This window comes from Anopheles bellator, chromosome 2, assembly GCF_943735745.2.
Source record: "Anopheles bellator chromosome 2, idAnoBellAS_SP24_06.2, whole genome shotgun sequence".
Classification (NCBI taxonomy): domain Eukaryota; kingdom Metazoa; phylum Arthropoda; class Insecta; order Diptera; family Culicidae; genus Anopheles; species Anopheles bellator.
Genome location: NC_071286.1, coordinates 66,560,786 through 66,587,533, shown reverse-complemented (window position 1 = coordinate 66,587,533; position 26,748 = coordinate 66,560,786). Strand labels below are relative to the sequence as shown.

At 45.5% G+C, this 26,748-nt stretch overlaps 1 protein-coding gene across 1 annotated transcript; it reads right to left on the bottom strand.

Moving 5' to 3' along the window:
- Positions 1–113: 113 nt before the first annotated feature.
- Positions 114–20,141, bottom strand: LOC131209443 (phospholipid phosphatase 1-like). The gene is made up of 6 exons (XM_058202516.1): positions 19,120–20,141; positions 5,320–5,474; positions 2,692–2,850; positions 2,549–2,619; positions 1,056–1,353; positions 114–986 (listed from the first exon to the last, which is right to left on the bottom strand). Exons 1-6 carry the CDS (start codon positions 19,208–19,210, stop codon positions 822–824), a joined length of 939 nt encoding a protein of 312 aa, XP_058058499.1. The 5' UTR covers positions 19,211–20,141; the 3' UTR covers positions 114–821.
- Positions 20,142–26,748: the final 6,607 nt, after the last annotated feature.

Sequence of the window (26,748 nt, the reverse complement as noted above, 5' to 3'; positions counted from 1 at the left end):
ACCTCATCACTTACAAAACTCACCGAGCGCTTAATCGTAGCTACAACACACTGAAGTAAATTTACGCTACGCAAAAAGTATTTATAAATAATACAATATATTTTTATCTTCTTACACCAACACCCCTAATTCCCGCTATGTTTAAATAGTTGTATTTGAACTTTCGACCATTCGTAACCCCATTGCTCGGCCGCTGGCCGTATCTTTATCAACGAAAATCTCCCTAATGCTATCTTGTAAGCTTTCGGCTGACTTGTGGTAATTTTGCTGAAATCGGCGAGGCACTTTTTGCTTCAACGTACGCGTACGCGATTGCCTTCGCGGGCCCGTTATCGTTGGCCAACGCTCAGCGACGTTTGGTTTGAATTTTTAAAATAACGTCTTTTGACGAACCAAGAACGGGAGAACATGATTACGGCTTAGGGAATAATATCACAATTCTGTCCTTTCACCTACCGGTCTCCAGTGTCCGGTCTATCGGTAGCAATAGTTGCCACAAGCTGGCGACTAAATTCTATACGCGTTCACTCCGCCATATTGCGTGACCCCGCTCTACGCTTCGCTCTTATTGTGGTTTGCGGTTTACTATTTTTCTTTTCTACGGTGAATCCAACATACTGTCGGCCATCGAGTATCCCCGTGGTAGCGGATCAGCAGACGCTCTCGTATAGGGAGTAAAACCTTGTCGTAATTTAAAACTTCTCTACAATACCTAACACAAAATACTGATTCTGTGGAATAGGAAAGTGGCGCAGAGGAAAGGCCAAAGTTCCTTCGACGCAACTTCGGCGCCATGCCGCCTCCGGTACGATGCACGCTCGTCAGGCGTGAATCACGTTGTTCAGCGTGATCTCCTCCTTGTGCAGTGGTGTCCCACCGGGCGTGTTGGTGCTATTGCTGGTGATCAGCTTGTGATCGTGATCCCTACACAGGGAGGACTTTCTCGGTCGCTTGCTGGCTTCGAAATTGCGGCAGGCGAAAAGACACTACAACGAGAGAGTGAGAAAGTGAGTTTATGCAACTCGCTGAGGGTTGGCAAGTGGTTGTCGTCTTACCGTAATAATGGCCGCCAACGCACCCGCTATCGAGCCGGCCAGCACGTCCCACCAGTGATGCCGATTATCGGTGATCCGGGACAGGGAACAGAAAACGGCCCAGCACATTAGCACCATCTGACAGAGTGGTATGGTGAGTACGGATCGTAGACGCGGCACGCGTTTCTCGAGGTACCAGATCATGAAGATCGCCTCGAACACACTCATCGCCGAATGGCCCGAGGGAAAGGATTTGCTGGCGTCGCGCACAAAGTAATGGCTTTCCTCACGGTTGGTGCAGGTGTACGAGGTGATGTATCTGCGAAGAAGAGACCGATCGAACTGTGAGTTTCACTGCTGATTGATTTTCTTTTCAGTCTCCGCTGTGTTTCAATTGCTTCTTGGCACACGGTTCGAATGCCATTTGCTGATATCAAACAGAAACCGGGCGTGTTGGGAGATGCAAATTGCACATGGCTCATTTGAGTACCAGGCTCTTGTGCTTGAATCTTCAGTGAACCATACTTAGTAAAAGGCGCTCCATACTGTGAATTATAGGCATTTGCAACAATTCAAACATGTTGTACTCTACATACAATGGTTTGACTTTTAAAACATCCGATCCAACCCATCTGAGTTGCTTGCCAGAATTCCGTTCGACGACTTTGACAATTCCCTCGTTGTGCATTCCAATCAAACAAAAAACCATCGTACCATTTGCAAACATTTGCTTTTGGTTATGCGGCCACGTTTCCAGACGGCGGGGAATTTTGCAGTAGCTTCACAGCAAATAATGTTCAATGATGCTTTGTCAAACTATGCGCCGCAAAGGCAAACAAATCGACCGACGGTGTACTTTAGTATTATGCAAATAACACAGTTCTTCCAACTCTTGCGACGTATTGCAAGTGCCACTTTTAAGGCACATGTGTTAGGTTGGGCTCGGTCCACAACACGATAGATCGCAAAGGCTACGGAGCGAACGAATCAATTAGATTATGGTAATAGCGTAAAAAAGTAAAGGAATATTTTGGAATAGATATTGCTCACTTTACGGAACACAATGTATCTGGTTGCAATTAAACCTTATCTTGTCCACACTGACGCTGACAAGTAGGAGGGCCTATGAAGAACACACAATTAAAGTTTTTTACATGACACATCGGTGATAAATGATCAATAACATTGATAAATGGTTCGATAGAATATCGTGCAATCTAGGTAACTCCAAGAGACGATCACTCCGCAAATTCCAAGGCCATGGGAAGAATCTGGTAAACAGGGAAGAGTACAGTGTGTTCACCGACCCCGTTTGTTTGTCAAGATAATATTCTCCAGGTGACCGATAATTAACATACACCCCGTCGGTCAGAAACGCTCGACACTCAGATGACTTTTTGTATCTTTACCGGGACGCCTGTTTATTTAGGTTAACGTATGCCTCGGAGGCTGGCAAGTACGTTCACAACCGTTAACCCCCTGGTCGGAGGCGTAGTTGACAACGCGACACTTACTCGTTGCCCTGGCAGTCGACATCCGGTTTGCAGGTGTACAGGAAGTGTGGCCGTAGCTCTCCCAGGAAAATCTGAATCGAGAAAAAAACGGGATCGCTTAAAACATGTGCTGGTCAGGTGTGTGGGCTAAGGTGTGGGCTTACCTTTATGGTGCCGATGATGACTAGCATCGTAACAAGTCCTCGGCCGTACTTTTTGGTCCAGTACCACGCCTCACGTAATGCCCCACGGCACCGCGAGCCGGGTTCTGTTTTGCCGCAGTTGATCGATGGCGCGTACAGGAACGCTTCTGTTAGCCATATCTATGAAATGGGAAGAAAAACACACAACCCCAGCATAAGAAATACATCACTGATAAGTGCGCGACCAGCCGAAGCGATGTAGCGCTCTTCATAACCCATAACTCGAGTGGCCGGTTAAGCATCGGCCACTAAAGTCACCTGATTAATGAGGAGAGTTCAAAGATAAGCGAAAGGCGCACAACGTGCACTTATTAAAGGGTGCCATAAATGCGAGTGGGAAATAGTAAAACCCTACGGAATGTCTTTATCCGAGGGGCAAGGGTTTTTGCACGCGTTCCCCACTCGGTGCGTAATGTGTCCAGGTATGAGTGCAAGTCTCCTCTTACTTCGAAGGCCATTAGGCTTTATCAAACCTTATCAGAGAGAGAGACTTTTCAAACGTCGTCTCCGGAAGATAAACGAGGTGTCATACCTTCGTACTAGTAAAAAATCACCGCACTGCACGTTTGTACGGTACTCGCGTGTTTTCGAAGACCACGGAAGGCTGTCCTTTGGCAACGGTTTAATGAACCTGTTTGAGGCTCCGCAAGACACTCCACTAATTATGATTCATTTGGCTATTAATGAGATACATTGGATGGTAGGTAACTGCATCTACGCATAGACGCTTAAAACATGTATAAAAATGACTCCAATCAGTAGATTTATGATCTTTCAGCATGAATGGATGCTAGTGTTACACGGTCTCCAACATAAGAACAAATCGAAATGATTAATATTAGCCTTTTTATTTAAATACAAAGCAGATGAATTATATGCTACTTAGTTGTAGAACTGTTTAAAAAATGTTCTCCTAAATCAAAGGTGCTTCCAAAAATGGTACATTTACCCTAATTATGGATCAGCGCTATACTAGAAACTTCTATAAACGTGATGAATTTGAAACATTTTTTTAATGAATAACTTTTCTGAAGTAAAAATTGAATATTTCCGATATAATTTGGTCGGCCGAAATATCCAGAAATTCAAGGTTTCGATTTCGCGTTGTGGCTGCCAAACCATGCCTTAACTCAAGTATGGCAGCTACATGAGAATTCGATCTTCACTTCGGCGGTCCAAAGGCATAAAAAAATAAATTATTAGTTTTTATTGCAATACATTTACGACGCAGATAATCAACCTTAACAGCTTATGAAGATTAGATTTTCGAATGATAAAAGTATAATTTGCGCTTGATTTTCGATCCACACTTTAATAGCCTAGCCTCGTGCGGAGCCAAACGAAAAATGGTTCGATTGGTCAAACGTTATGCAGCACGAATGTGAAAACACTTTATTGCCATCCGCGTATTAGAGTGACTAAAGCGAAACCGATCGTGCTCATGTCTTCGAATAGATTTGATGTTTTAAAACCGCCTCATCGTTCAGAGCATCGTTCCTCAATAAACTGCTCAGAGGTCCACGGCACGACACGGGTTCGTATTTTAATGACCACATTAAACGGGCGGCCGCTGGTATCTCAATCTACACCTCGAGGCGTTGAAAATGGATTCGATGATAAAAATTGATACGGGAAATAGTTTATTGTCCAATATCTCGACATCCCATCTCCCGACTCTTCGAATGGTCAAATCTCCAAGCCACCCATCTGGTTCAGTCCAGACGATTTAACGTTTTCGATGTCGTCTCCGGCTACATCCCACTCCGGCTTTGCGAATCCCACGTGTTGGTTTGCTATAGCCGTACCTGTCCAAAGTTGATTTATTGATTTAAGCAAATGTAACAACGTTTAACAAATTGTAAACTTGTTTCAATATTTTTCCTACGCGGCCATGGCGACCACAGATCCCCATATGCTAATGACCGCCATTGGGACATAAATATCAAATTCACGCGTAAATCAATACGCCAAATCACGGGAGCACCTTGAACACTGGTCTGCTCCCTGAGGCTGTGCGGTGGACGCGGCATAACATGTTCCGCGTGTCAACTTCACCGGCTGCCGGTTGTAGCACGAGAGCTGTAAGCGCTGCATTCATAAGATGTGCCCACATTACCATCTGAAAAGCACCCCCTACAGAGTCTCGGAGACCGGTGCCATATTAACAACGTTTTTGATTCAGTTTAACTGTTTTTTGTGGTTGTATGCCGTCTTTGGAGCTACTTCGAATAAAGAAACCCGTTCACCGGGGCAAAACGCAATAAATTTCAAACGACCAAATATCTATAGAAATGACTCAATGACGTTCGAAATAAGTCTAACTCCATGGATTCGGTCATCTGTTGTCGTCTTGATCATTGAAACATTTACTATCTCACGCCTGAGCGAAATGTAGGAAAAAATTTTGATATCTTGCAACTAAAGTCAACGGCAAGTTAGACTGAGATCAATGAAGTCCGAGTTCCGGTAATGTTTTCTGTAACAAGTAGTATTCCCCAGGCCCAACGATCGTTTCATGATGCCATAATCCGCCTATAATAATCCCGTCTTGAGCACTATTGGCCAACAAAGTTGTTGGGAACCACTTACCAGCAGCACGGGAACGAACCCGCTCAGCAGAATGGTGACAGTCGTAATCGTATCGCCCTTGTACTCATGCTGGATCGATTGATCGTTGCAGTAGTAGCCGCGCTTCACCACTTGTGGCAGCAGCCCCAGCTCGGTCAGTATAAGAAAGCAGGCAACTGTTGAAGAACAAGAACAGAATGGGTGCGTGTTTAAAAGTATCTTACGATTTAGTCACGAAACAAATGCGTTTCGTTTGTTCCACTTCAGTGGCTGCATTACATCTGTTTCGCTGGCCGTCCGATGGTGAGCTACTCCTAATTCCCTTCCCTGTTTCCCACATTATGAAGCAGCCACCATAAAAGTGGAACCATTTTGATTGTTTATTTGAGGTTTAGCTGTGGTCCGGAACCAATGCCACCCAGTGCACCGAGAATTCGTCTCAAAATTCTACCCAGCTGGTGAAACTTCACGCCAGTCTTTTTACAGTATGCTGACGCTCCCAAGTGCAATTGGCCAGACTTTCTATGCGATCAGGAGTTCAGTGTGTCAAGATTTACTGCCTCGGCCACCGCCAATGGTTCTCGAATGGCTTTTTCATTTCTTGATTTGTGGTCCACTTAAGAAAAGTTTGTGACAAAACACTGCCCCGGGTTGTGGCCCGCCCCCTGTAACGGGATGCGCTCTGTTTCGATGTACGTCATGGCCGCAGTTTGCGCACGCAAGGTTACGATTCCGTGTTACGCTTCCGAATTGCGCACTGTGGCGTTGCGCGTTGATAAAGTACGGACCAGATTAAGTGTCCGGACCAGATTAGGTGTCTCCCGAGCCCTACTATAAGCTTTATTTACATTTTTTCCCGAAAGAGGCGAAAGCCTCATAAAAAGAGGTCCAAACATTTAGGAAGTGGTTAAGGTTTGGCCGGTTTGTGTACCTTACTAAGCAACGAACATCCTTTCGTCGGAAGAATCAAGGCGCCAATCAAAAAAAGGAAATTCTCCATCAAACTGTGACGAACATGGATGAGCAAACTACAACGTGCGCTGACTTTTGATGAGCCATCGACGAATTCGGAGTTTTGGCTTCTGGTCGATACTTCGAAAGGATAGTAACACGCTAAGCGTCTCATAATTGCCTTAAAAGTGAATTACGATGGCCCCGCATAAAAGCGTTTCCTTCCAAAAACGACGAGCCAATGACCGAAGAGACCGGACGTACTTCGGAAGTGAGTGCTTATCATCGACTGTTGGGAGCTTCTTCTTCCTGCACAAACAGTAGCTACTAAAATTGAAGGAAAATAAAAAATGATTTAATGGTAAAAATACACTATCAACACCAGGAGACCACAGGCTGACCGTTTTATGGCCAGCCATTGGTTGCGGGTCTTCTTGCCGCCGAGCACATGGATTTGACACATTAAAGGTGGCCGTTTCAGCTCCATCGAGCCGATAATGGTGGCATGGTAAATGTTCGTGTTGATAAAGAAACTCCTCTGGCTCTGATGGTGCGTTGCGTGCCGTGCGCTAGCATCGCGCATACAAATCAACGCCAGAAACATACACGTACCCCCACACGGTGCCCAAACGATTGATTGGTGGGTCCATCGTGCGATGATTTACGCGCAGAGTGGCAAAAAAGTGCCAGGTTTTATTTTTACAACCTCAACCACAACTTTATACCTGACACGCGTTTCGTTTGAAATAAACCGTAACACACCGCCAAAGCGGAGAAGTTTACGAAAACGTAGCTATAATGTAAAAATATAAATAAACCTTCCGTTTGGTTATGCAAAGTGCTTTGGGAGGTGCAAAAATCGGAGTAAAGCGGAGTTCTGGCATCGAACGTGAGTGGGAAAATTAGCCCGATGCAGCATGGCCGCGTCGTGCCGGCGATGGATGGCCATAAGCCGCTCCCGAGTGTCATTGGCAAAAGTGCTGCGTTACGCGAACTGGACATTATCGCGCACCCGTTTCGTAATCGACCGCCGGAAAAGGTTTCGCTAAACCGACGACAGTGACACTCGCTCTAGTAGTGGGTGAAGGTTGTCAAAGAATTGTAGGGCTTTCCCGTGGGCAAAACTCCTAGAGTACCATCGATGGTTAGTCTAAGACCACAATGTAAGGGGTACATCTAGATAGCTTAACTTTATCCAATAGAAAGATAACCTTTCTATTGGAAAAAGAAAAAAATAAACCTTTTTTGCAAGTTTTCAGAATAATTGCCGACATAATTTGTTACGAGTTCTTGTATAATGTTTAGCACCAGTAATTACTGTTTATAGAACAATTGCATTGAATTGAACGTAGTATTTGTTTTGGAGAAATGCAAAACAAGCACTGCCGCGTAATGCCAACACTTTTTCCAAGCATTTACTGCGAACAATAAATGAACCGTGCAGTCTGTCGATGCAAAACGACCAACCGTCACGTTAGTCTCCATACTTTGTTTTCCGGTGCAACTTGCACATTTCTTTTGTGAATCATATTTATGGTAAACGGCCAGTTTTACCTCTAAAATCCCTACTTCGGCTCACTGCCACAGTTAATTCTGGTTCTAGCGGCTTAGTGGAAGACACCCGCCAAGAGAGAAATTCAAACCCCTAAGCCTTCCACAACATAAAACGTGGAACGCGCCCATGATTCATAGGCGGAAATAAAAACCCGGGGTCTTGCAGCGGGGCGTCGATCGCATCATGAAAATGGAAACCACGTTGCGAAACTCGTTTAGGTCGAATCACTGGGAAACTTTACGCACTCCCCACGGAGCCTGACATTGGCACGGCACGGCACATAAAGGTCGCCGGTTTATGCTGCTTTTTGAGTGCTTACATAAGAAAACAAAAAAGCCGTCCGCGCATAAATTCCGCCAAATGTTGCGCATTGGTTTCTTTCGTCCAAAATCCTCTGTCAGGATTAGGGTTCCTGAATTAAAACCAGATGCTCACGAATATCCGGGGACCGGCGCCGTGCGATTATGGTATTTAGTGATGAGTGATTTATAGAATCCTTCGCCCTCTGCTTGTCGATCTTCGTTGGGCACTTTTGTTGGGTGCTTTGTTCGTTTACAGTCAGTTTCGAAAGTATTCGAACGCAGCGTGTTTATTAACGTTATTCGACTTGCAGCGATTTTCGAACAAATCGTATTATCTTATAAAGCCAATGTCTTTGCTTTAACCTAGGGGTTGATTGTTCTGTTTGTTGAAAAACAGAAAATGTTTCGACAAGATCGTTCGTTCACAGTTTCACATGGCGCATACCAATTATCTAACGCTCGGGAGCAACACTAAGAAATATAGTAATTTTCTCGTTTGACGACACTATTATGGCATTTCTTTCTACACCATTAAATAACTTTATGTAATGTTCCAGCAAATTAATGATACGACTTCTAACACTAATGCTTTGACGCTTGACGATTGACAACTTTCTCTGGACGCGAAAATAAACCGCCCGTCCGTCTGGTTTGTCATTTTATCTCGCAAAAACGCCCCGTCAACGACGGACCTTGGGTGATATTTGGGCAAAATTTACGATTATCGCCTCGATGGACACCCTCCGCCTATTTTTAAAGCCACTCGCCTGGCGAAGAGAATTCAGCTAAAATTACTAAAACTAAAGTCAGCATAATCGGCGGCTTGAATCATACCGGAGACAGCGGCCAGCATGGGGTTTTTGCACCTTCGACAAGTGGCGGCATGAGATTCATTGTACCGGGGAGTCACGTTTAAAACATTCCCACCGGTTGACTCATCCAAATCGCCTGGCGCCTCGCGGCGTATTACGTTTCCGTGGTTGATGCACGATAAAGAGAATTCTGCTTGCATACTGCTATGAATCATTTGCAAGCCCTCGTTCATGCGTGATACAACTCCAGCTGCATACGAAAGATGCTTGCTGGTCACTGAATTGTTCAGTGTACCTTTTTTGCACAACATCGAGCTATTCACGAAACAGAATTTATATACAACATAAAACATGGCGATCAAAATGGACACCTGTTGGCTGTGTTAAAACACCACAAGATGTCGCCATCAATTATAATTGAACGGTATAAGCTCGGAAACTGACCCCATTCTGCACGAAGTGATCGAAGAACATCATTTACATTTTTATGAAGTGATGATAGAATGGATCAAAACCCGTAAGGCAGTCCTTGGGTCACAGTAATTAAGCAATCTCTGTAACACTTCCCTTGAGAGCGTAAAGTGTCCCATCTTATTTTACGGTCGATGCTAATGCACTTGCGACATCCCAAGACACTAGAAAGAGGTCCATAAAATTGAATGATCAATAACGAGCTGGATGGACACGTTTCTCTCGGGTTGCAGTGGTGTCTAATAACGTTAACCTTGACTTTGCCTACAGGTGGTATCGTCACTATTTTACGACTCTTTTAGGACTCTAAACATAGCATCAGTTGGTAACCGGCACCACTACACAACGTATGATTAGTGTCGGGGCTGGTCGGATTATAATCTTTGGTAGTCGGTATAACTTAAAGTCATATTATTCACTTCGTAACACGGGTTTATCTTCCTGGATAACCGGCTAGCAGCGAGGATTAGCAATGATATGCGACGGACGAGCATCATAATAACCAAAATGGCGCGTGTATCGCACACAAAGTTTAAGATTAAGTTGTCGAATTTTATCGATACGATGGTTCGATTCGTTTCGCTTCTGTCTTTTAATCCGTGCTTCGCCTACCTTCGTCATCTTGAACGCTTTTGGAACGGAGAAAAAAACATCTCCTTTTGATCGTTGCTGATTTTGAGTTCGCAGATGGAATTTATAATTTTTAATCAAAATTCAGACCTTTGACTTTTCCTTTCTGAATATTAAGCTTTCGAACGGTACAATAACGCTTACCCGATTCTTAGCCAATGTGGAAGATTACATTTTCGAGGAAAAAATGTGCAGCTATTTGCATTTAAATGGTTGAATTAAATCTCTTTGTGGCTCTGCTTCATTAGGACAAGACATTCCAAGTAGGTTTGTGAAAAAAATGGCATTGTAATGAATTACTTCTGAACCCATTCGGTGCAATGGGCTCAGCGTGCGATTTATTCAACGCCGCGTGTGATAATGCTCATACAACGGACAACGGATAATGCTCATAGCCCGCAAGGCCTTCGAGCCTCATCTTTTGTCACATTTGCCCCTCTGAGAAATAATACCTTGGCGCAAGGGTGTCCTGCTGTGAGGCAAATATGTTCTCCTCTATGCGTATTCCCACTGGTCTTAGCATCGAATCCCACTCAGAAGACCTGTAATTACCTTTCGCAGCACTAAATAATATCCTTTGATCTTTCACTGAACGCCGCCCATGAAAAGGTTCGTTGTTGTTGAAGCGCGAGAAATTCGCACAACGAAAATGAGAGGATCGAAGAGGCAAGATTTAATGCCATTTTTCTTTTTCTCGCACAAAACTGGAAACCAATCAGTGTTCAATGGAATTGATAGGCAATCGAAAGCCATCATTATCGATGCAGGGTGCAATTTTAGCGCATAATCCCGATCGTGAATCATAATACGGCAGCAATTACGAACGACGAAGAATGTAATGATCAACTTTTTTTTTGTTGGTAAAGTTATATTTATGAATAATTCTTTCGCGATGTAAAAGTTGGTGTCTGATGTATTAAACATAATGAAACGATCCTCAAATTCCCTTCTGGCTTAAATGGCTATAAAGGCGGTTGTTCAAAGCAACAACTACCAATTATTAGCTTCGGTCAAGAGTGAAGTGCCTTTTTGCCGGAAACATTCTACGGCAGAGCTAACTAAACACCCAAATTGTCGGTCTCGTTAGCACCTTCAAGGTGGAGAAAACACTCGCTTGTACGTGTTAATTGAAGAGGGAAACATGTAGAGTTATAAAAAAACATATTCTGGATTTTTTTGTGCCAGCAGAACCATTTTCATTTAACAGTCTAGTTTGACTGCATTTTGTTCTATGGCGAGAGAGGATAATTTACATTATTTACAGTAAGGATTTGAAGAACGCAAAAGTATAAAGACGCAACAATATTTATGTGGCCATTGTCACACACTGTTGAAACACCCTGGCTATACGTTAAAACTCGTTTCGCTATGAACGCTTATTGTACCGTTTCTATTTTTTATCAGCAGAATAAAATACTCTGCAGCTGCTGAAGAAGCTGCGTCTTGGCCCGATCGAAAGTAAAGGCCCGAGTTGGCCATTACACGCTTCCATGACGGCGATCAGGTTTCGCGGTAGAGGGTCACAAGACACCTGGTTATTCCCGTGGAGAAGGATTAAATCTTATGAAAAAACATTACCACGAATGATTCATCCAGGTGAGGCCGTAGATGCGCCTTGGCTCGCCCTTAAAGTGAGTGGCAAACTGGCAAAGTGGAAAAACTCATTTTACATAAACGAATTACGATAATACGCACACATAAAACCGGCGTAGAAAAGGGGTCCTTTCAAGTGGGAATCATAATGCCGCACAAACTACGCTGAGGACCCGCGAGTGTTGCCGTCAATAGGAGACCCTTTAGCGTGCTGTTGCCAGCTGTGAACCGGCGTGAGGCTGCGGCAGCTTTGTATTTTGTTTTAGACTGACACAACAAAGCGAACCGCCATGTTAAAAGAAAAATAATCACTTTGCTTCGATTGTTTAATAACATGGACGTAACTTAAATTGATATATTACAGTAAATTCATCCATCTTTATGGAAGATACTGTTGTGGATGCTAATCACACCCGTAACCCAGTTTTTGAATTAGAAACCTAATTTATTAATAGGTATATTTATTAAGCTCCATTCCAATCTCCAGACAGACGTAACAGTCCATTTAAGTGTCGACTGGCTTTTCGAGACACTTGAGAGGATGGCAGCTGTGTCCAGCTTGTCGATCGGTTATGTAATGTCAAACTCTGATCGTGGCGCTTAGCCTTCTAGTCTAGAAGCTGCTCACCAGATGAATGAAGATAGAGATGAGCACAATCTGTGGCCCTTACGAAGCAAGAGACTAAAAAGTAAGCATCCGACAGAATGATCGCTGTCAGAGGCGGCGTTGTTCGGAGTAACATTCGTTTACGGTCGGCGTCTTCCGGCAACAACATCATCGATCATAAATGCCACGTGTTAACGGCTACCGTGGTCAACACTTTCGTCAAACATAGACTAATTTTAGCGATCGTGGTGCCAGAAAACTCTGAACATTTTTCGAATTTGCACCATGATCGAGAGCAACATAAGAAAGAACATATGACCCCCGTAAAAGGAAACAACAAACAAATCGAACATTTCTATTTATTTTCCTTTTGTCTTCGGGCTATGCCGTGCTCGTGCTCGTGTTACTCGCGATCGTTGCCTGCGCCAGCATAGCAAGAGAAGATCGTTGTTGCACTGGCAAAGAGTCTCCTGAGACAAGCCATCAAAATGTGGAACAGAATCCCGTTCACTTCGTTCGTCGCTGTAGGAATGTTCGAGCTCTTGCGCATTGCATTGGCAAGGTAGAAAGGGTCGAACACATGCTTTATTTGTCAAACGCCGTAAGTAAGAGATGCCTAAACATAAACTAGAGCTTAAGCAGCATCACAATGCAACCCAGGGCACGGGGAACGCGTTGGTCTATGTTCTGGAGCGCACAACAAGCTAATTAAAACCGAACAAGGATACACTCTCGACGAGGGCGACAGAGTGGGAAGGTTCCCGGGTTCCTTAATAGGCAACAGATCGCATTCCAGTACCGTACCGTGGTGGTGCGGTTGGTGGCATACCTCCTGGCCAGGCTCGATCGATCCGGTCCTAGCACGTGCGCCACGTCCCACCGCCACAAAGGAGGGTTCGAGAGCGGCTCGTGAATGTTGGAAGAAATGGTTGCGACGGCTGTGTTTTTCCTATTGTTCGCGCGGCTAGACTTTACGCGTGGTAATTGTGGCTTACCCTCCGCCACACCGCGCCCGTCCGGAAATGCGATTTGTCTGCGCTGATTGATGGATTGTCGACGCATCCCTCGACGACAGTTCCGTGGGGTGAATTTACTTCTGCCGGAGTGGCTCAAAATGCACAACGGGTTTCGCGTCCACTGTCCAAAAACCCCTTTCGACGAGGCTCAGGCGGCCGACTGGCGGCCAGGGCCAGAGCCAGTCCCGCACCGCCTGCGTTCCATTAGTGTGGAACCGTCGCCTCCATTAGTCTTGGAACGGTGGCAATAAAACGGGTCTCCTGCCTTTCTGTTGTTCCGTTTCCGAACAAGAGAAGTGCATTTGTGCGTTCCGCCAGACTCGCCAGCACGCGTCTGTTTACACCGGGCCAGTACGAGACGCCGCCTGCCTGCGGCTTTATTGCAGGAAAAGGGCCAGAGCAAGTCTTCGGCGGCTTTCCGGAGGCTTTCCAGCAAATCATTTCCGCGCCACAACGGTTCGAGGGAACCATCGTGACCGTAACCGGCCGGCATGACCATGATGATGGATTAGTGTGGCTTTGTTCGTGTTTTTAAGATCATCTTGCAGCCGTTAATGCGCTTGCATCTTGCGCTTGCGTTATCAATGGACTGCGCAGCCAGCCGCTTACACTAGGTGATGATTCATTTAATGGGCCAGCGTCGCCAACTGGCTTCACTGGGGCTGTATAAATGCATAAACTTTAACGATTACAGAGTATACAACACGAACCTTCACTGCCATAAACTCTTAATTGTTTGCCTTGCCATACCGCCTTGAAGGGAAACAAGTGAAAGCCTGGTGGGAATGATAGGAGCCAAGTGGAAAATGAAACTCTTAGGTGAGCAAGGAAATAAGATAAAAAATCAAGTGATTAAATGAAGTCGAATAAAGTTCTTTGTAAATGAAAGTGTTAAATGCGAAGCCTGTTAGTTTTAACATCAAGAATGAATTGAAATTCATTGAGCATTTCAATCAACATTTTAACATAAATGAAAGAGTGGACAAAACGATATTGGCAATTTATCGACACACATAATTATCCATAATAAGATTCGCAAAACTGATTGTACACTGCGCTTAGACAAAAACCTCTGCGCAACGTCACCAGGTTCGATGGGAAGAGGAGGGCATCACTGAAGATGCAATTCGATGCGTTTGGCGGTGCGAATGTGGCATGAAATCGTCAGCACCGACCGGAACCTCGGCGGCACTGCCACTTCAAACACCCGTCATGGCACACCCATTTTCACCCATCCACCGTGACAGCGTCGAATTGTTGTACCTTTTCTGCCTATTGTCACTAGTTTCCCCTTGCAACTATGTCGTGCGAGTGGACCGAAGAAAAACAGCGGCTGCTCTCGGAGGGACTCTGCAGCCATATGCACGATTATTTTGTTGCCACATTACCATAAATCCAATTTGTTGCCGCCCGTTTTACTTTCAGACCATCAGCAGCAGAAACTCGCACTCCATTGAGCGATGTGTTATGCTCGCTGACCGCCAAGAATCAAGCTGATGTATCGATCCAGAACGATAAGAAAATAGGAAAACGATCGATCGGTTCATTGGGTCCCCATTATGGGGTCCGTCATGGGTGGATGAAGTGCAGTTGCCGCGATCCCACTGGCAATGCATCATTAACGCGTTTGAATCGAATCTCAAAGGAAGTGGAATAAATTTGCCGACCTGTTAAATTTTCCGCGAGAGACTCCACCGAAAGAGTGCCAAGAAAGTCAACACGGTTTTAACGCCCATCCGGCGGGTGCACTGCAAACCACGGTGCAGCGAAGCTTGCACAACTGCATTTCATTCATAACAAAAGCGCAGAGAGAGCGCTCCACCGGGGACCCCTTTCTGGTGTCCTGTTACTCGCGTCGGTACCGGTGCTAAGATTCAACTTGAGTCGCGTATGGACGCAAAACCGGACCCCGCTCGGATTACAACAATCGTTTATCATCGGCCGTGAAGTGTCGATCCGCGGGGCGTGGAGCGGTCGTTGCTGAAGTAACGATTTCGTATACACAACAATCGTAATTGTTTTGGCCACTGTTACTGATACCGTGCGAGGTTGAGGATTTCATTGAGCATTTTTTTTTCTTCTATTGGTGCCGTCGGAAAGCCAACCGCGGATTGTTTGGCACGAGCGGCCGGCAAGCGCTCCCGCGCACCGCACGAGTAGCGTGGCACGTTCCACAGTTCGGTCTTTCGATCGTTTGCTTGTGGCATTTGAACATTTATTGCGGCACTTTTAAGTGAAATTCGTTAAAAAATAGGTTTTTTTTCTTAATTCAGAAGTTATTTAATTATTTCAAAATTATTATGCTCGTTTCGAAACTCTTTTGAACAGTCTTTTAGACGATAGGGTTTTTATTTTCGACATTTTTTCAGATTTCCAAAATTAGTAACAAACTTTATTTTTAATAAAATATTTATCCTGTGGGAATTAGATGAAAATGTGCAAGCATTTATATTACGAATGTTAAGTTAAATGAACTTTAGTTCTAAACCATGTAAAAGCATATCCAACGAATTGGGTTCATATTAGTGCTGATACTAATTGGCCATAATTAAGGTGTTCCATTATGTACACAAAGCTAACATTCGCCACTTTGTGCAATCGTTTGTGGAGATGAAAATGGCGAACTAATAGGCGAATATAGAAAACATTCATATTTTCCTAGCCAATTCGCAATGGTCACGAGGCGCATGGCGACACGATTCTGTGATGAATCGATGCAAGTTTCTCAAATTTTCGCGCCCACAATCGCTTATGCCAATTGGTGGCAAACTCCGTGGTGGATGCTGACCTTTAAAGAAACGCCGCGAAACGGCTTCAGTGGTACCCAAGTTAATCTTTCAAACCGCTGGCGATAAATTGGTGTCGGGTATTAGCCAAATTAGTGGCTGTACCATACCAGAACAGCCCGACGTTCGATATGGGGTGTTTACATTCGTCTTTTGCGCCATTCTGGTTTTGTTTGTAAACTCCTTAAGTCGCCCAAAAGCTACGCGACATTGTGGGTGAGGGGCGCATTCGGTTGAATAGTATAAACGGCCGGTATACATCGGTGGGCGTCAAACGGAGAAACCGACCCCACGAGCGATGCCTCGTCTCTCGATTAAAAAGAGCATCGCAACGATTAGCATAGATTGGCATCGACAATTTTTTTCCTGCGACCTTAAAAGTCGACTCTCACGACCCACGTTCAAAAGCCAAAGATGATCTAAGCCCCTCTCAGCTCAAATGACCACCAAGACCGTCCGAGGGGACTAGACGACCCGCGGCCACGTTCCCGCAATTGTTGAGCGATGAGCCCCGCAGTCCATCCCAAAAACGATCGAAGGGATTTCGGTTGAGTTTGGGACAAAAATTTCGTCATTGTAAAGACGAAACGTGGTTTCTTCTTGAAAACGAAAAACACAAGGGGAACGGGAACCACCTCCGGTCTTACAAAACTGAAAAAGGGAGCACCGGCTCCGGCCAAAGGTCGTAAAATATGCTGCGGCCCTACGTGTGATGCTCGGCCGATCGGGCGGTTAGGGCCCGCTTTTTGATTTACGACAAACGCGCTGTGCGTGGACGCGACCAGAAGCAATAAACTTGCGAAACTTCGGGTTCGGGTTAAAACCCGGTAGTGATATGTTGAAACAAACACCACAGAACTATACAAAAACTCGACACCGATCTACTGAGTTAAGAAGGTAAAATTCCCCCAAAACAAGCCGTTCGGATACGTAATAACCATAAAAGTAACACTCATGTGTTCCCGAAAGAAACAAGGGGAAAACAACGCAAGACCCAAGAGGAGGAAACAATAAAATCGCCAACATAACTCGGCAATCGACGCGACATAGGGTTCGATCAGTTTATGTTTCTCAGGGGAGTAAATCATTTATCACCACCGATTTCGAGGAAGAAGAAAGAAGTCAATTCGAATCGTACACGACAAAGGCGGGCCCCGAAGATGTTCCTTGTTACAGAATGCCAATCTCGTTGACGGAATGATTGCGAAACCTCCTTTTTTATGGTGTGTCGCGAACCGATAGCAGCGGAAAACGGTGAGACAGAGAGAAGATTGTATAGCCGGGGCCGGAAGGCCCGGGTTTCTGGTTTGAATTCTGGATGTTTGGGAACTTTTCTGTGACCTTTTTTGGTTTTTTGTTTTGCTGGATTTGAGGAAGTTGCTGTCGACACAATCTATCTGTCGAACTAATCTATTCTTAAATTCGTGGGAAATGACCATTGAAAAGTAAACTTCACGAATAGTGTTTCTAGAAGGGAAGCAAACATTGTTAAATCTTGGAAAAAAGTCTAAAAAAATTTCCATAAAGTGGGAATAATAATTCTTACCAAAAATATATCTAACCAAAAATCTGATCCGAAAACTCATCTCAAGCAGTGTGCTCGAAATTTAATGTGGATTCTGATTGTAAATGAGAACATAAACAGGGACGGGCTTGCAATATTTTAGGAGAGTTCGAGTTGTGATCGAGTTTTTTTAAGACGAATGACCAAAACGAAAAAACGCGGAATTTTTAGTGAGACATAAAATGCTTGATACACAAGCAGGTTTTTACGATCAGTTCATCGATCATTTCACCACATTGTGCACCGCCCGCGGCTGACGATCGCGCGCAGATTGTGGATCGTAAAACAAAATTACGGAAACTGTAGCATTTTATCGGCTTTGGTAGCTTACGGCGATGATGTTGCAACAACATAGGTTTGTTTTTGAATAGGTAGATCCACCATGAAACGGAGAACGTGAAACGAAACTATCAAATGTTCAGAAAGAATTAAAAAAGGACCTCCGGCAGTATCGAGTTATCTGATAAAGCGCAACACGTCGAAGGGTAAAGACGTGACGTGGCGGTAGTGCGGTGTGGTGCGGTGATAAGCACAAGGCACCGAAGAAGGGGCCCGTCCCACAGTAGAATCGTGCTTGCGGGGTGTGTACCATAATTCGTTGCTGCTCACGTACCCAATGGTGGTCAGTCGGCCAAAGGAAAACAAGTGGCAAAGTGACCAAAAAGCATAACTCAAGCATCATTACGCAACATAATTCGGAAGGCAGCCCCGCATAAAAACAACGCCCCAGTTGGCAGTAGCCAAATGTGTTCCCCGAACTATACAAGGCCCTGTGAAATGCTGGCCGTTTTTCCCTCGCCAGAGGGAAACGGTTCTTGTCCAGAGAACCGTACAGCGGATGCGAGGGGTTAAATAATGAGGCTGTTGACAGGCTCACTCCGTCATATAGTGCCCAATTTATATTGGCTTTTACCAGAAGCCTCGTTCATTTCTTTGCTCTGAGTTCGTGATCAGTGATCGCGTCGAAAAATTTGGTTGTCTGCTGCTTGACCGGACCGGAAAAAGAACTCGATGACAGTGACAGTTAATGTTTTTTTACTGCGATGTTACAGAGAGAGAAAAAATTGATAAGATTGATGTGCATCGTGAGTTCAACAGGATCATCACTCTGCCCGTGTACGATCGTCACACGAATCAATCGTAATCTGCACAACTGGGAGCCTTAATTTTGTGACCATTTAGTAGCGTTTTCAATCCGGAGTAGTGAAATGAAATTCCGATCCGAACCGATCTCGCCCTCCTCTCTCCTCTCGCTCTCGATTTCGCCCGACGTTTCCCGCGCTTTTTAACACATCACATTCAAGTGTTGACTAGAGTTCACAATACCCACGAGCACACACGGCCATCATCAAGTATGTTGACAGCGCGATCGTGAGTAAACGAGGCTTATCATATGAGGCTCCAGAATTCGGACCGTGTGGCGGCTCCCGAGAGTTCGGACGAACAAACATCGATCGCCCACCCGATAACCCCGTTCGCGCGAGGAAATCGAGCGTTCCGGGTGAACCAGGAGGGCTCGTTTCGGTCCGTTTACCTAGTGTCAGTATCAATCCATCGATGGCCATGGGGATCGTGATCCTCGGTTTGGCTTTGCCGCATATCTTCTGCGATTCGACGTCGGCCATGGTCGGGCAAGCTCTTTCACTGATGTATATGTGGTCCTGGTAGCGTCAATTGCAGGCGAATTGCTTGGCTGGAGAGTTCTGTTACAGCATACTCCTCGGCTGGTCCCGTGCGGATTAGCTGCCGGTTTTTGTGTGTCCTAGACGATGCTGCGCAGATTCTGTGCCGGTGGCACAAAAAAGGGCCAACCACAAATCACTCGACCACTTGTCGGAAATCTTCGTTATCACTGCACAAACACACCCTGTTGCACTGCGCCACTCTCTTTCTTTCTCTATCACTGATTGCTGTGGGCCACAGGAGAGCCGACAGCGGCACATTGACGGACGATGACAACAATTTGCACAATCGAGCACTTCCCTTTGTGGCGCGGCGGATTGCGGCTACGATCAGAGGCTCGCAGTGTTTGGCCAACAGTCACTTGGCCAGAGCCGTGCCCTGAATCCCTAGATTAAAGTTGTCCACCGTGGCGCACTGCGAACCGGGAACTTGGGTGATTGTGCCAATAAACAATTCAAACGTGCCGTTTACAGTTGTCGTCGGGGGATCCCTCGATAAAATCAACCTGCAGCCCAACGAAAGCACTCTCGCGGGGGAAGTGGATCGGATCGCGCGGGCCAACTACTGTTGGGGAGACCGGTAAAATTCCGTCGTCGTGCTCCACACACCGGAACCACCTATTTACTAGCTGCTCACTGGGGGAGCACTAATCCACTCAAAAGTGCCCAGATTAACGGAAGTGCTGGATCAGTCCTCATCGCCCGGGGGCCGTTTCGGGGGGCGCTTCGTTTGTACCCAAGACCCGAAGCTGCACTTTGGACCAATTTAACTCAATGATGCGTTCTCGTTGGCTGCTTCGCCAAAACAAACATTCGGTTGCGCATACGGCGCACTGCGATATGTTGATTAGCCCAAATTCTTTCCGTCTCTGGCCGTCCCCGTCGTGGTCACTTTTTCGGCATGTTCGAGTTAATTAATTGATTAATACTGTCCTGTCCTGTGTGGTGCGCTCGACGTCAAGGACAAAATTGAGCGATGGTCCCGGATGGTGTGCTACTATTTGGCGCTCTGCCCGTGTTGGGCGAAGCGCTCCTCTAGCAGAGAGACGTGCTTCTACCTTATCGCGGATAATCAACCCGCTTGTCACACGGCCAGTGTCCTTTTGCAGTGTTCGGTGCAAGCTGAGCTGAAGTTGTGTTGTTTACGAAAGAACCAGAGGAGGATCAGCGGAGACTAGTAAATCAAAACAAAAACACTCCACCGGCAAACCGTTGAAAGTCAGGAGTGATCACTGCACTGCACTACGGGCACGGTACGGGCCCATCTTCATCATCATCCGAAGCAGCAACGTCAACAATAAACACACTCTGTCGTATTTCGTGTTTCGTATTTCTTACTTTGCGGGACGATCTCGAAAAAGCGGTTGTCCGCGCGAACATGCACTTCGAAACGAACTGAGCGCTTTTTCGAACGACGAGCGACCTATCACCGCGGTTCCGATTTTTAAAAGGCGCTCATTCGGCGCTCCCGCGCACAGTGGGGAATTTGTATGGGAAAGGCGGACATATTTGTTTTTAGGAAGAATCTATGGACTTTTTTCAACGTTTTTTTTATTTGCATGTGTTTTGATTAAATTCAACTTTTTATGTGCAATACACGCGTTCAAGTATATTAAATAAACTTTTCTCGGTGTTTTAAAGTTTTTAAACGCCTTAAGTATGCAATCTGCATTACACCAACAAATTTAAAACACTATCGAAGAAGCAAATATCGGATTTCTGCTACAAATCAAATGCCTTATGAGTTTAAAAAAGGATATGAAATGATCAAGGAGCTTTACCCACTCCGTGGGTATTTTAGAATTTTAGTTAGCAAGCAAGTAGTTATTACCATCCGAAGTATCCTATTACTTCGTACTGTATTTTTTCCTCCTTTTTATACTAATTCCCGATAAAAATGAACTAGCAATGCAAAACGCAAACATTTAATTATTTTATATGAAAGAAGGATTAATAACCTTTCGAATGATGTGTAATATAGGTATATTACCGTTGCAGAACTGTGCTAACGATCGCGTTAAAGTAGCTGATAAAAGTTGGTTTTAGAGAGCCATTTTTATCACTATTTCGACTTTGAGAGATGAATTCTCGGAATCTACACAACATGAAAGGCTAAAACATCGGATTTGTCATAGATAACTTATCTATTTTAGGCTAATATAACTAAAACCGTAAGTTTCTTTGTTGACTGAAGTTGATTTATGACCGCCTTTTTCCCATAGTGCCTCGGTTCTCGTGAGTGGCGCTGGTAAACGGCCCATGAATATCCTGAAGCATTGCACCTGCTGCAAGGATTTGTTGGCTTTTTAATTTGTTTGGGAATGTTTTGGTGACACTATTCTTCGTAAACAGTGCATAAATTTTACAAAAATGAACCCAAAAATAGGGTAGAACAAGGCGACAATTCGACTAATAAATTTTAGATAACATTTTAATAAAAAGATGGATCGGTAAATTCTAAAACTAAGTAAAACCCATTTTTGCCTAGCCTCTTAAAATGTTAAGCCCAATTAAATCGTGCGTGACTCACTTCAGCCCGCTGTCGTGATTATGAGTGGGCAGACCCTGGCGCATAATTGCCGTTGTTAATTACTCACTAAAACAACAAATCTGGTTGATCTTCAAAAGCTGCCCTGTCACGGGCTTCGGATCCAGGACGTAGTTTACAACCGCAACAGTCATCACAGGTGTGATAAATATTCCTGATGATGCTGTATGTTCATCGGTCATGTTGCGCTACTGTCAGCAAAACCGTGGCCACCCCCCATCATATGACACAAACCCCCAGAAGGCCTCGCAGGATGGCAGAGAGAACAGTTCTTTTTGTTGTTGCCAAATAATTTGTTTGATCTAAACGCTACTTCAACAAGCGCATCAATATACGACCTTCTACGGCCGGCTACCTGAGTCACGATGCGGTGCCGGTCCTAATCCTCGGGCGTAAAGGAACGGCCGGTTCTTGCCCCAAAAGTAAACCCGCCCATTGGAACCGTTGTTTATTGTTCTACTTTCCATCATCGTTTATTTTTTTGGCTCGATTATTACCGACGCAACGTTTCACTGACTTTCTCAGGGTCCCTTAAGGGGTCGTGAGGGCAGACGGACGGACTGACGGAGTGTTCTACTGTAATTCTTGAGATTTTTTCGGTTCTTTCTCTCTCTCGGGCCGACGAGATATGCTGTCTTTCCGGTGCGAATTGGAAAGGCAGCCCCTAGGTATTACCGGCACCGGCAGGCCTAGGTATTAAATCTACCCCGAAAGCACCGTGTTATGATTTGATTTACGCCAACAAAGGGAAGAGAGGCACTAATAATAACGTTGCTCGGTGCGTTTCAAAAAATAGACAAATTTAACGACCGAAGAACGTGTTCGTTCCATCGACACGGATCGATCGAAGAAGCTGACAGCTGTCTGCCGTCTGCCGGATCAGATAGATCTCCGTGCAGCGCACTCCATTTCGTCGCTGTCCGCTTGAGCATATCCGGACAATAAAATCCTTTCCTATAATCATCAACAACCAAACAAACAGCGATAATGCTGGAAATGCTACGATAAAAACATGTACCTTCCGAGGCGTCACTCGAGCAGCGGAATGTTGTTTCATGTTTGCCGGCAATTTGCACTCCTTTCCGTCCAAACATTTCCACCCGAGGGCCCTGTCCTTCAAGGTGTCACTTTATGGGTACAATGCAATTCTTCATTGGCACTATCCGATACGCGTCCCGCGTTGTGGATATGCGGGCTTCAGCCCCAGCAGGAAGCCAAGTATGGGAGCCAACGGGTGAGATAACTTCAGCTTACAGCGACGCATAGTTCGTCGCTTAACGGAAACTGACATTACACCCATTATGCAGCTTTTCTTGCGATTAATGCGATCGGCACGGGATACACGAAACATGCTGATCTGCTTTACGGCCCGCGGGGCGGGGCGACTACTCGTCCGAGATTGGGATTCACAGCAGCAGCAGGTTGCGAAGAACTGGGCCGGTAATTAGTCGTAAATTCCAGCACACATCTCACAGGTACCAGGGGTGCGTGGGTGGTGCATGGAACATCGAGTTGGAACCAGGGCCAAATCCCTTCGGGGAAATGTCACCGCCTCTGATGGCTTGTTGCGGTTAGTGGCCATCGCCGGACGACACCCACTCGGCGAGCACTATTTAATGGACTTAATAACGTGTAATTTATAGTTTGTAAAAGCCAGACCCAGTGGTTTGTTCCGGACCAGTTGCAAATGCACCGTGTACTAGCCGTGTCAACAAACCAATAAAGATAGCGAAGCATATTGCCGCGCAAACACCATTCGCCAGAAGGGACATTTGTACGAGATTTATTCGGACGTGTTTCCAAGTTGAGGCTTTTCGCGGTTGCAAAGCAAAAGTAATAAACTGTTTAAGGCAATACGACGGCCCACATCAACCGTCTGCGGCCATTGTTAGACCCTGTCGAATCGTTCGAAAGCATACGCTCGGGTTGAGACCAAATTTGTCATACTCGGGATGAAAGGGCCATAAAAATAATCAAAAACATCATTTCGGAGGTCCATCTCGAGCGAACACAAACTCTTCGGGCTAAATATACATACGCCCGGCCTGGACCTCCCCGGTACATATTAATCTTCGCCGACCGGCCAGCCTGCCCTCGATGGTTATCTCGATCGCTCGTGTTCCGGCCGCCGATGTGCCGCCGCGTCTGGAGATGAAGTTCTGTACTCAGCACGCTTAACAAATGACCGACAACTACTGGAGCCACATTTAGGAGGAAATTGGTTGGATTTGCCACCGAGTCCTCAGGAGTGTCCGGAGACCCGCGACGGTTTCTTTTTTTGCTGTGGCAATCCGGCCAATTAAAAGCTAACGCCGTAATGGAATAATAAGGGTCTAGCCGAAGTGTCGAGTGTTTTTGACTTGTAACCTCCACAGGGCCAGTTCAAACCGACCGGCCCGCCAGTCTAACCACTCACCTCCCCGACCAGAACCAGCCGACGATGGTGACTTTGTCATTTTTCATGTGATTAAAATAAACTCGTGGTCATCTTCGTGGTGCCTGGAGTAAGGCCACCAAGGAGAGAGAATACGGCCAGACCAAGAGATCATCGCAATCTGTCGACACCATTCTAGTTGTTGGGGCTACGCGGAGGAAGTAGCTTCGGCCAGAAAGTTATCTCGCAGGAATGCAACCGAGCCCGGCAGCTATCGATCGGAGTGATGTCGGTTGGTGGTTTTAATTCAATTAATCCCCACGCGCCACGAAGCCCGATACTCCCGGCGCGATCCGGTGGAAAGAATTCCGACCCGCTCCTATTTGTTCCTGCAACCGAGTGGTTTGGTGCGGCTCTTCAAGAGTACGTACCACGCACGTCACGGTTGTTATCAGTTACATGAAACTCACCGATCGCTGCGGTTTTTGTGGCTTTTATTTAAAGAAACTCAAGCTCAGTGATCTACGATTCTACTGTTCGATAAATTTAAATACCTCCGAACGGTGTTCCGAAAAGACCATCATTCGAAAGTGATATTGTTTCCAAACGGCCACGATTTCACCAGACATTCACACACAAACTATGTGATGGCTATCGGGTTTCATGGCGGACACAATTATCCCCAAAGTTATTGAATTAATCAAGTGCAACCCATTTAGTTCGGGCTACCATTCTCCGGTGGCGGACCGTCGGAGCAGCAATCTGTTCCGGACTGGCCGCGGTTAACCCAGCTAGCGAGGGGTGGAAAGCATTAATTGTTGCACTTAAGCCGACACACTTGAACAGGAAATGGATTAGATAATTCAATTGTAACTTTATAGAGTAGCCTCTCCATCGAGTGGTTTACGGTGGTGCGACGCCTCCAGTTGCATTCCGACCACGCATCAAACAGACTCGGTTTCTGCCATCTTCAATGCTGGACTCAATCTACGGTGGTGCATTTATACTCCGGCTGTACGAGTGGAGTTGGTCGTGAATTTTTTCTGCTGTCCCAGATACGCCAGACACCCCGTTGGGAAATAAGAAAATCGATAAACTCTCAAGTGGAGTGGACCGCGGGCCACCGATCGTCATTATGCTATGGGGTGGTTGGGCCGTAGATCCTGCGATCCCGGGTGGCGCGTCGGTTGCGCTGCATTGATTGAATGCATTAAACCGAATGGGTCAATGATCGGGTTGAAATTGGGAAACTCATCATCGCTTTGATCGTTCTTGATCGACGCGCCCGGATTCCTATCTCACCGATATTGGTTTCCGTCGGGAATTCGGGGTTCCAAATCTAAAACAACAACGCCAGCGGGCGGTCGGTCTCCGTAACAGATGACGATTGAGGTTGCTTTTCGATGGTTCCCTGGTAGGCCCTGGTAGATGTTTAATTTGCCCACTTTTCATGCCAGCAGGGGAAAGTGATAAACCAACACCGGGTGGCCGATCGGGTGGTGCTAGCTGACTTCGTATTTTTTGGCTCGTTGAATAAAGTTACAATATTTATGGCCATGACACCGTCATAAATTTTCAATTTTTGAATCGATAATCGGAGTTTCAAAAATCATAGTTTCGCCCAAAGCAAGGCCGTGTGTGAAAGTATTTATTAAAAAAAAATTAGATTAATATTTTGGTGCGAACCAATTTTGAATGCTTTAAACAATTTATTAAAGTCATTAGAATAGTCACACTTACACTGCGCATGCAGCTAAGAAAGGTACAAAAACGTGAATCAATGCGAAATGCTTTGCATGAGAGATGGAGCGATTTGAATTTAAATTATAAAGAACTTCTTGAACCATTTTTAATCACGCGATGATCAAGTAAATGATCCATGATCAACTATATCACAGCGCGATCCTCGACGAACGGTTATGTTCTTTTAGCGTGGATCATTTGCTTTCGAGCACGTTGCTATTAGCAACGGCATTTGGCTTTGGCGCGCGCAAACGTTGCCATACAACCGCCACGGCATTGAAGGGACGATCTTCGGGCCGTAGCTTTTGCATACGCTTTTATGAGTTATGTTTGGGTGGCGTATTTTTTGCACCCTGCTCAACAAAACTCGATCTATATGTGGGTCACTGAATTCGCTGGCGGCTTGAAAGTTTCTGCTACGTGAGGAGAAATTCGTGCCGAATATAAATTGCCAAATCAGAGAGAAACGCCTACGTATCGCGTACTCACACAATGAAGGCACAATGTAGAACATGTATGGCGAAGAACATGATTGTGATTTTCATTACCATTGAAGCGCAATTGGACGGACTCTCAAGCATGGACACCATGACTGGCGGTTCGTTCTATAAAAGCCATGTGCGTTGGTCGTAATGGAAGCGGTTCTCTTATCTGCTCAGCTGATCGATATCAGCAGAGGCGCTAGCCATGTTCGTCACACTTAATTTGTTATTTTTTGCAAATACATAAAAAGAAACCAAGACTTTCCGGGCCCATTAATTTTTCTACTAACCTGCAGAGAATGCAGTACGATAAGTAATCAGCTGTTGCATTTTG

Bases quoted from the DNA above. Each gene is read 5' to 3' on its own strand.
- LOC131209443 (XM_058202516.1), bottom strand. From the start codon at position 19,210: ATGGCCGACGTCGAATCGCAGAAGATATGCGGCAAAGCCAAACCGAGG. The intron at 2,620-2,691 runs GTAAGCCCACAC...TTCTCGATTCAG, and splicing joins TCATCATCGGCACCATAAAG to ATTTTCCTGGGAGAGCTACG. The intron at 987-1,055 runs GTAAGACGACAA...CTCTCGTTGTAG, and splicing joins CGTTGGCGGCCATTATTACG to TGTCTTTTCGCCTGCCGCAA.